General features: G+C 32.6%; 2 protein-coding genes across 3 annotated transcripts; both read left to right on the top strand.

Annotated features, from left to right (window-relative positions):
- Positions 1–2,808: 2,808 nt before the first annotated feature.
- Positions 2,809–5,167, top strand: LOC124837372 (protein NRT1/ PTR FAMILY 1.2-like). 2 transcript variants are annotated; one of them, XM_088110530.1, is made up of 4 exons: positions 2,809–3,215; positions 3,310–3,527; positions 3,624–4,165; positions 4,300–5,167. In XM_088110530.1, the coding sequence occupies exons 1-4, from the start codon at positions 3,131–3,133 to the stop codon at positions 5,165–5,167; spliced, it is 1,713 nt and encodes a 570-aa protein (XP_087966656.1). In that variant the 5' UTR covers positions 2,809–3,130. The 2 variants fall into 2 exon arrangements, with proteins under 2 accessions (XP_087966656.1, XP_087966661.1); XM_088110535.1 differs by having other exon boundaries at positions 2,809–3,242.
- A 2,253-nt stretch (positions 5,168–7,420) lies between these two features.
- LOC124837370 (cyclin-dependent kinase F-1-like) lies at positions 7,421–9,622 on the top strand. The gene is made up of 2 exons (XM_047312708.2): positions 7,421–8,020; positions 8,630–9,622. Exons 1-2 carry the CDS (start codon positions 7,532–7,534, stop codon positions 9,365–9,367), a joined length of 1,227 nt encoding a protein of 408 aa, XP_047168664.2. The 5' UTR covers positions 7,421–7,531; the 3' UTR covers positions 9,368–9,622.
- The last annotated feature ends 1,737 nt before the right edge of the window (positions 9,623–11,359 follow it).

The raw sequence follows: 11,359 nt of genomic DNA, 5'->3' as shown, positions 1-11,359 counted from the left end.
ATGACTATTTTTATTTTTTAAGTTTTTTTTAAAGGGTTATATTTTGGAAATGGGAAATGAATAATTTTATTGGATACTTTAAAAAGAATAAAACAAATAAAAAAAACATTGTAGTTTGAATATCAGAGTCTCTGAGTTATAAATTGAACCAAACAAACAAAGATAATTATTAATAGAAGGTGAATGACCCGTTATGTTAGCATGTTAATGAGGTAGATATATGTTGGTTCATGTTAATAAGGCCCATCCATGCAATATTAGTGGGGTAATCTTTGTTAGAGTATTGCTAGTAAGAAAGAAAAAAAAACTTCCCCAAAAATATGAGTCTAATTAAGGAATTAAAATAATTTTTTTTTATTAAAAATATATGAAAATATATTTTAAAATGATAAAAATGAGTTTTTATGTATTTTAGTAAAATGAACATAAATTTCCTTTAAGTAACCTCATGTTTGTAGTTTTGGTAATAATATCGTATACAGTACACATTAACATGAAAAACAAGTAAATTATTATGCTAAAAAACAAGTGAAAAAAATGAAAATGTTTGAAAAATTAATTAAAACAGACAACATAATAAAGATAAAATATAGATAAATATTCTTTTGACGAACTTAAATTAAAATTTTATAATTTAATAGATATTTAATTTGGAGAAATAAATTATTAGTCCTTAAATAAAAATGGCTAGTATAATGTAACTTAAAAACATATAATGTTTTATGACTGATAAAATTAATTGAATCATGTTAGAATGGGAGTACTGATACAATGTTGTGTGAATGCTGCATTAAATTAAGCTAAGTATTAGTATTTTTACTTTGAAAAAGGATTACCCTGAAAGCTAGAAATATATTAATTATTAATTCCATGTTAAATTCATTTTAAAGTAATGATTAAAATAGTTTATTAGTTTATTTTGAAATTGCATTCACTTTAAAAATTACTTTCATAAAATATGTTAAACAAAACAACTATAAATAAGATCTTAGTATATATAAACCTAGTAAAATAATGACTAAATCAACAGCTATATCTCATTAAAAAAATATATATATATCATTTTAAAAACACCTAATTTTAACATCGAAATGCTTAAAAGGCACTTGGACAATAAAAATTGTTAAAGTAGAAGATGTGAAATCATCAACCAGTTGGAGCAAAATAGAATATTACAGTTAATATTAAGCTTTCAAACTTCACCACAGTTTTTTGTAAAAAGGAAAAAATAAAGTGTTATTTTCATGTAATTTAGCCACACTGTTAAATACTTTGATATATAAATTACTCCTCATTCAAGGGGAGGGTAAGTTAAACGGAATCAAACATTAAATAAATTATATTTAAGCTTAATACAATTTATTTCCTGTAAAAAATTACACTTTAGTATAAACGAGCTAAAATTAAATTTAGGTTTGACATGTGAATTTTTCAACATATTAATTTATTTAAAAAGGTATTATTTATTTATTAACCATATTATTGAAGTAATTAATCTAAATTTATACTAATTGTGCATTTAATAAAAAGGGTAACGTTGTCTTCCAAGCATTGACAACATACTTACTTACTAATTATCAATATTTACGAAAATATGTATCAGTTTCTGATCAAAAGTATAAATTGAAAAAAATATTTATGATAAGTTTATTTATCCGCAATAGTTTTATAAAATTTACCAGTTTCTAATAGTCAGTTTTTTAAAATTTAAGTTATTTTAATGATATATTTTATAAGTGTTCATGTATCAATATGCATCTAAACAGTTCAAAAATCGATTAATCATTTATCAATATCTGTATCTAAACACGGATAACTTGTTTGATTTTAAACACTACAAAGCTCCTATTTAATAAGAAAATATTAATTTAAAAATTAATTAAACTGTTTTCCAAACTGACTTTTGATCAATATGAGAAATTAGAGTTCAACTTTTGTTACGTCATATTACTGGAAAAGTTGGTTTTTAGCCTTAAAATATAAATAATTAGATAGTTAATAATTTTTTTGTTCAAAAAAATATATATTATAGAGAAGTGAACGTATAAAATAAAAAACATTGTACTAGTCAAAATCAACAAATTAAATTGTGTGAAAAGTTCATGGCATTTTTTTATAACTACGTAGGAACTATAACTAACAACCAATGTTTTCTTTTGGGAGTAAAGTTTAAAATTTTAACTTTTTGAAACTAAACAAATGTGTCAAGGAAAATGAAAAAAAAATAACAGCTGTTAATTTTAAGTTCATAACCAGTCATTTGACTCGGAATAATAAAATTCACTGTTAAAAAAATATTCATACTTAAATATTTAGCAAATATTAACCTTTTGTATACATGCAAAATTAGTTTCCACACATATAAACAATGATTTTTCGAAGAAACCAAGAATTCGGTTGATGTGACATGTTTGGAACTCCGAATCTAACTAGGAGTTACAAAAGACAACACAGCTTTCGTTTCATCCAAAGGATCAAATTTAACTTCTATTTATATCCTAATTAATAAAAAAAATCACACTTTTTTACGAAAACCACTTTCCAATTAAATTTTAATTACTTTTCCGTGTTAACAATGAATTTCATGAAAATAAGTTTTAGATCAAAGGAACAGTCAAAAACGAAATTTAGTTCACTGATAAGTGAAATGACATAAATTAAGTAAATTTTGTGCTTCACCCTTTGAAACCTTTGATCCGTCGTTGGACACTAAAACCAACCTTTATGTTTCATAGAGACACATTCTTTCACTTCAAACTATGGTACAACGTGGACGGCAGATTCCGAATAAGACCAATTACATCACCAAAAATCTTATTTATTAAGTTCTCACAACAGTGGGAGCTAAAACCTTGGAATTTTTACACAGGCATGTTTATACACGACATCTTTTTCATCCCTTGACTAAACTAAAACGAGAAATGGACAAGAACATGAATAAATATTCATTTGTTTCAATTACTAAGATGACAGAGCATAAGTAATAACGAGGTTCTGCCTCCACCGAAGTTCAACTGAGGAGAGAGATCTATTTCTGTGTATAAAACAAAGCTCTTGTATAGTGTAGCAACGAGTAACGAGCTTCAAGTATATTTGTGTCTAACCTTTTCATGTGTATCGCAGAAGAAAAATGGAGATGCCAATTGAGCAAAAGAAAGCCACCCCAAAGGTTGAAAGGAAAAAAGGTGGCTTCAGAACCATGCCCTTTATCATAGGTGATGATGACGCTTTTCTTTATCATGGTTTTTTTCTTTTTAGAACTGTTGTACTGGAAGTTCTAACCAGGTTATGATTCTGAACTTGTTTTAGCAAACGAGACATTTGAAAAGGTTGCGAATGTGGGGCTGCATGTGAACATGATATTGTACCTGCTACAGGAGTATAATTTTGACCCTGCAACAGCAGCCATTATAGTATTCCTGTGGAACGCCATATCTAATTTTATACCAATGTTTGGTGCTTTCCTTTCTGATTCTTGGCTTGGACGATTTCGTGTTATTGCCCTCGGAACCATCATCGACCTTGTTGTAAGCACCACAATACTTAATAATGAAGATTTTTCAAAGAATTCCCAAAATATAAAGAAGTTATTCTGAAAATTGCATGAATTTCTTACATGACAGGGCCTGGTTGTATTGTGGCTCACAGCGATTATTAGGCGTGCTAGGCCCGAATGCCATAATGAAGAAGCTTGTGCGAAACCTACATCATTTCAACTCCTATTTCTTTTCTCTGCACTTGCTCTGATGGCTCTTGGGGCTGGTGGAATTAGGCCGTGCACCTTAGCCTTTACGGCTGATCAAATCAGAAACCCTGAAAACCCACAAAATGAGAGGACCATGAAGAGCTTCTTCAATTGGTACTATGTTTCGGTTGGCGTTTCAGTATCAATTTCAGTGATATTTATAGTGTACATCCAAGTTAAAGCAGGGTGGGTGATAGGTTTTGGGATTCCTGTGGGGCTTATGACATTTTCTACTTTAATGTTTTTCTTGGGTTCTTCTTTATATATCAAAGTGAAACCAAACAAGAGCTTGCTCACTAGCTTTGCCCAAGTGATTGCGGCAGCATGGAAAAACAGACACTTGTCTCTTCCTCCCACGAACTCCGACGCATGGTATTTTCACAATGACTCCATTCTTGTTCAGCCAACTGATAAAGTAAGGTATGTAACATGAAAATTCAATACTCTTGAGAATTTTGGTGTTATAAGAGACCAACCGGGAAGTAACACACCATGACGTAAACCTGGTTTTGTAATCTTATTAATCAATTTAATATTTGATTCTTCATTCCTAGGTTCTTGAACAAGGCTTGCATACTGAAGAACAAAGAGAAAGATCTAGACAGTGATGGGATGCCCACTGACCCGTGGAGTATGTGTACAGTGAGACAAGTAGAGGAATTGAAAGCTATAATCAAAGTTCTTCCTATTTGGTCCACTGGTATAATATTTGCAACTACCATAAGCCAACAATCATTTTCTGTGGTTCAAGCAGGGACCATGAACAGGGAGGTGTTCCATATGGACATTCCATCAACCAACTTCAGTGCATGCATAATCCTTACTTTAACCTTATGGGTGGCTATTTATGACCGAATTCTGCTTCCCCTGTTCCCAAAGGGGCGAGGACTCAGTGTTAAGCAACGACTGGGATTTGGAATAGCTATCTCATGCTTGGCCACTGCAGTGGCAGCATGGGTAGAGAGGAAAAGAAGGGATGAAGCAATAAGGGAAGGGTTTATAGACAACCCAAAAGGAGTCGTGAACATGTCTGCTGTGTGGTTAGTGCCTCAGTACTGCTTATATGGTTTAGCAGAGGGTTTGAACATCATTGGACAAATAGAATTCTATTACTCCCAGTTTCCTAAGGCAATGTCAAGCATTGCTGTTTCCCTATGCACCTTTGGCTTTGGGGTAGGAAACCTTGTCGGAAGCCTTATTGTGAAAGTTGTGAAAGATGGAACAGGGAAAGGAGGAAAAGCTAGTTGGCTAGCATCAAACATCAACATGGGCCACTATGACTACTACTATGCCCTTCTTCTCGTTCTAAATTTGGCTAATTTATTATGCTTCTTAGCATTTAGTGTAGCTTATGGGAGCACTCAGGATATTAAAAACTGGGATCAAGATTTTACTTCAGAGAAAGAGATCGACGACAAATGAAGGAAAACACAAACAAGCAAGTTTGTTTTTTCCCATATTTTAGTAGTAACTTGAATACGGGAAAAAGAGTGTTTATTTAGATTATTATATAGTATGTTTGTAGAAAAAATTACATATAAAACTTTTATCGTTATCAAAGTGTAAATTCAACAATCAAATATTAAAATGTGATTTTAATTAAATTAATGCAAGTTGAATTGAAATCACCTTAAGTTATAAATAATTTAACTTATATTAGTTATGACAATATAGAAACATAAATGAAAATTCTTTTCCTAAACTATAAATTATTTATAAGTGACATTCTTTTACTCAATATAACAATATAACTGATACACATCATTAATATATTTTCCTTTTGAAGTTAAAAATTCTCTTCGTTTATCTTTTTCTCAAAATTTTAACTAATGCAAATATCATTGGAACATGATCGACTTAATTCAGGTTCCTTGACCTTTAGAGTAGGTGTGCTTCCATATATGGATTATTTGAGTAGATGTGTGAAAATATATTTTTTATTCGCTTTGCGTTTATTTTTGTGTATGTGAGGAAATTTGAAAGCATTGATTTATGGGAGAGAGAGTGGGAGTGATTCAGATAGATTGCATAGATTTATTGAAGGTGGACTATGAATACCAAAATATATTTGCTTTATTTAGAACATTCAAACTTGGTAACCAATTTTCTAGGAGATAGGTCCCAAGTTTTCATGGTATATGGTGGTTCATATACCCGAATATAAATTATCTACCTAATCATATAAAATATCAATTTTGAGGTGATTGGAGAATATAAAGATAGAACAGAATCTTTAGACTTATAAATGAAATAAATGGAATATAAGTATATGCGAAAGTTTTGATTTAATTAATAGATTTTATAATTGGTAAATATTTTAATAAAAGATAAAAAAAATTATATTTCAATATTATCTTAGAAATATATGATTTGTAAATGAAACATTTATAAATAAAAATATAAATCCAAAATTTAGAGAATTTTAAAAATATGGTTAACTTTTGAGTGATTCTCCTTTTATCTTATCACATCTTGCATCTCCTTATTCTTTTATAATTTTAACTGTGTCCCTGTCAGAACTTTACTTTCGTATTGCATACACCCCTTTCTTCTCTCTTCTGGCATGGAGTGCTCCTCCCATCTCCCCTCCTTCCTCACTCGTTGTCATTTGTTGGATGAGATGAAAGTCGATGTTGTAACTGCACAAGTTGGAAAAGGAGGTGCAAAGCTCTCCGAAAAAAGGATTGTAGAGTTCTCCGCACTTAGAAGTGTGGTTGAGGAACAGTTTGAAATGCAATCTAATTGTGGTTGGAAATGCGGTTCATATAACATCGTAATTGGAAATGCGGTTTCACACTTTGCCGCACCTTGAACTACGGTCAAGCTTTTCCTACTTTTTCATTGCTTTATTATTGTTTTCTGAATTTGGAAGACTGAAGCATTAGACCGCATCAGGGTGTGTCTTTCTTCCGTAAGTTTATTCTCAAAGCTGCTAGGATGAGATCTTCTTAGAAAAAGATCTAATTGAGGAGAAATGTCAACCTTGCCTGAGCAATCAACTATAAAAAGCATAAAATAACATAAAATTATTTATTAACTAAAAAACAACATACAACTAAAACACCTAAATAAAAGCATACAACTAAAACATCATACAACTAAAACAACATAAAATTAAATTTAAAAACAGCATATAACATATTATATAAATAGAAACATCTTATAAATTAAATTAAAAGTTAAAATAATTAACACTTAAAAAATGTATATAATAAATACAAAATAACAAAAATAATTTAATAACAAAAAATTAACAAATAAAATAAGATTGAAAGTAATGCACAAGCTTAAGAGTGAAGAAATGAGATGAGTGCATCCTAGAGTTACATTACAATAGTATATAAATAAAGATTGTTGGTATTTAAAAAATCATTAAATCATCATTACACTTTTTAGATTTTATTAAATGAAGGATATAAATGTGAGAATCGAAACAAATGAGATGTACGGAGCAACACTCTTAATTTTTTTATATATTCCAAGTTCTTAGTACTTTTCTTCCATAACTGTCATGTGTATGTAGCACACGTGTCACATAATAATTGGTCCAACAATAAAACGTGGCGATTGGCTGTCGAATTCTGAGGAACTAACTACTAATATAATCATTCACGTATCATTTAAACATTTTTACTCTGTCTCGCATTTTACTAATAATAATAACCAATCAATACGTTTTATATCTAAGAAAACAAATTCATAGATTTAATTGAAGGCTTAAAACCTTATCATAGCAGAAAAGGTAGGAGAGACAGGCATCGAGTAGTGTTAGTGAGAGTGTGTGCGATGGAGATGGATCCCCCACCCAAGAGCTGGAGCATCCATACCCGATCCGAGATCATCGCCAAGTACGAGGTCATGGAGCGGGTCGGGTCGGGGGCTTACGCCGACGTCTACCGTGGCCGTCGCCTCTCCGATGGCCTCACCGTCGCCCTCAAGGAAATCCACGACTACCAATCTGCTTTCCGAGAAATCGACGCGTTGCAACTCCTCCAGGGATTCCCAAACATCGTCGTTATGCACGAATACTTCTGGCGCGACGACGAGGACGCCGTCCTCGTCCTCGAGTTCCTCAGGACCGACTTGGCAACCGTCATCGCTGACGCCGCCAAGGACAACCAGCCCCTCCCCGCCGGCCAGCTCAAGCGGTGGATGATCCAGATTCTCTCTGGCGTCGACGCCTGTCATCGCAACATGGTCCTCCACCGTGATTTGAAGCCCTCGAATCTCTTAATTTCCGAAAATGGCCTCCTCAAGATCGCCGATTTCGGACAGGTAATCTCTTCTCATTGTCGACAACCACAAAACCCTAACCCCGACTTTTCAAATGTCTGAGCGCTTGATTGATCGGGTGTTTGCAAAACTGACTTTTAGTTCAAATTGTTTTTGAAGTTATGTGATTACTTTTCAATGCTTTTGTTTTAAAATCAAGTCAGTAGGTTAATAAAAACACAAATGTGAAGATGTTTTAACTCAAAATCAACACCAAAAACTCAGTGTATGTTTAGTCACACGTTCGATTATCCAGAAGTAATCATTAATGTGTTCTTTTGTACACTTTTACATATCAAGTTTTAGCTTGAGCAGTTGATTCCTGAGTTAACGAAACTTAAATGGCTTCTGTATTAAATAATGAAAATTTACAGTGAGTTAGCTACTAATTTGTTTTAGAATAAATCATTTTTACTTCAATTTTCATCAAAACTAACTTCACATAAAATCAATTTCGTAACACTCACCCAAATACATACACACACTCAATTCCTCAAAATTGAAACCAAACACATGAACACTTATAAAATTTGGTTAACTAGCGTAGCAACGAAATTCTGGATGACTCAATGGGAATCCAATTACGTACTGAATTGATGGCTATTTTTTCAGGCAAGAATTCTTACGGAGCCTGGATTTGATGATTCTAATAAGCATGAAGAGTATTCTAGAGACATTGATAATGAGGATACTTGTACTAATACTCACGATGGAAATGCAACATGCACCACAAGTGACATAAACAGGGAAGATGAAGAGAACGAACTTGGTTGTTTCACTTCATGTGTTGGGACTCGTTGGTTTAGGGCTCCTGAGTTGCTTTATGGATCCAGAGACTATGGTTTGGAGGTTGATTTGTGGTCCTTGGGATGTATATTTGCGGAGCTTTTAACTTTGCAGCCTTTGTTTCCTGGAACTGCTGATATTGACCAGCTCAGTAGAATCATTAGTGTTTTGGGTAACCTTGATGAGAGTGTTTGGGTTGGTTGTTCTAAACTTCCTGATTATGGGATAATCTCCTTTAGCAAGGTGGAGAACCCTGCTGGTATTGAAGCCTGTTTACCAAATAGGTCCCCTGATGAAGTGGCTCTGGTGAAAAGACTGGTTTGTTATGATCCTGCTAAGAGGGCTACGGCAATGGAGTTGCTTAATGACAAGTACTTTAATGAAGAGCCTCTTCCTGTGCCTATTTCTGAGCTGCCAGTTCCTCTTAACAGAAACGGACAAGATGAGGATTCCCCTGGTGGGTGGGGTGATCTGGATGGAATGGAATCTGATTCTGATTTTGATGAGTTTGGCCCGCTCAATATTACTAGAACTGGTACCGGTTTCTCCATACAGTTTCCTTGAAGAATTCAAGGTACATCGTATCCTTGGAACCTGCCTTTACCTTTTGTGTGGTGCTGTTCAAATGGTAATTATTTGGTGAGAATATTTATGAGAAATATTTTTCGGATTTGATGTGAACAGAGAGATAAACTATTGAAAAAAACTTGATGGACTGTGTTAACATGAATTCATAGTTGACCATGACACTCATAGTTGTTGTAATAATGGACTTGTATCTTGTCATATTTACAGATAGAACGTATTAGTAACTAGTTATTTCTTGTGTTTATTCCGGTCATGTCATGACCTGGTAAACAACTTACAGCAAGAGGATTTATATCTATAGAACAACACCATAAACATAGACTATACATGAGTGGAACTGGCAGGTTCTGCATTCCAGCTATATGAGCATGCCTCTTTGTGAACTTAGACTTACGATATTTAACAATTGAATAGAGGAATATAGTCGAGTTTCCTCTTATTAACTAACTCCGTACCTTTTTTACGTGAACTCCATGACCTTGTTTTTGTCTCTTTACATAATTGTATTTTGTCATATCATTCAAAGGAGAAAAGCACGCCTTATATCATCTTTTTACAGTACACAGAAATAGAATAATGAAAATGATGGAAATTGGAAAGGTATACTTCATGATATTTATAATCCCCTTTAAATCCATAATACCACGTCTGAAAACAGGGGAAAATCATGATATTCCATCATTGAAATTAAAACTGTTTTTGAATATCAAGCTTAGCTTGGACTGCCAATACACCAAATTTCTTCCTATGAAACGTTATGCCCTAATACAATTTGCTGCGCTCTGCGATCATATAACAATTTCGTAATGTCTTCTGAAGTATGAGAGTTGCTCGGCGTGAAACACTGATATCAGCGTCAGTTCCCTCTGCCAAATTCTAAGTCCCAGTTAACAAGTCTCTAAGAAATATTGTTTATAATTTCTAGACCAAAAGATGAAACTATTGATTAACCAAGGGCAGTAGTAGCAGCAACAAATAATTTTTGTATCTAATTTTATTTAAAGTACAATTAATCTTGAACACCAAAGGAAATACACAAAAATATGAAGAATTAAAATAGGTCTTTAGGTAATATCACCTGCAAAATGAACCATTTACACGTAATTAAATGATCAGAAAAGGAACAACGTAACTCAATCCTTGTTTACTTAGAAGAAGTACAAATTCAGTAAAAACGGAGCATAACAGATTATATATTATCAACATCTATTATTGAAATCGTCTTCTCTAGTTCTCAATATTTCATCGGTTGCATTGTTGTTGTTCTATGCCTCTTCAAGATCCCTCTCATTCTGCTAGCATATTTTGTGATTCCATAAGCCCAGCCCTGCTTCTCTGATGTGGAATAAAGGATGAAAATCCTTTGAAGTTCAGGTTTATTAGCCTTGTAATTTCCAATCACACTTATTGATTTATGCAATTTTGGAATCAGTAGAATACTAGAATGTGACTTGGATTCTACTTTTAAATAAAGATTTTTAAGTACAACTTTTAAAAGCTAATTCCTTGATTTTTGTTTTCTGCGCACTACCTTCGCAACACATATATTAAACGTATTTTTTTTTGTGAAGTTTATATTTATGAAATTAAACATTTTTATGTTTAGTACACAGTTAAATATTGGCTGATAAACCAAATACTGGCAGCAAATTGGAGAGAATGGTAATGTAAATATAACTACTATTTGACACTCTTTAAATACTGACCAAGGGCTATCTCAAAATCTGGTATCTAGTGTTATGCTCCATGCTGAATCTATTTTTTCAATTTTCCGGCAAAATAAAAATAATAAGTACCTTCTAAAAATATATAATATTCATGAGAGAGTAGGCAATGATGTTCTGAAATGTAAGTAGAAGAAGTTAATTTCATACTTCAAAGACAAAATTTGCTACATCAATTATAGACTGTCTTCGTAAAATAGATTCTCAAACAAACTACCAACAAGGTTTCGTGATTTGATGACGA

Source organism: Vigna umbellata, chromosome 1 (assembly GCF_029865625.1).
Source record: "Vigna umbellata cultivar VRB3 chromosome 1, Vumbellata_1.0, whole genome shotgun sequence".
Lineage (NCBI taxonomy): Eukaryota > Viridiplantae > Streptophyta > Magnoliopsida > Fabales > Fabaceae > Vigna > Vigna umbellata.
The sequence above is the reverse complement of the archived record's forward strand: the minus strand, read 5'-3'. Positions and strand labels throughout refer to the sequence as shown.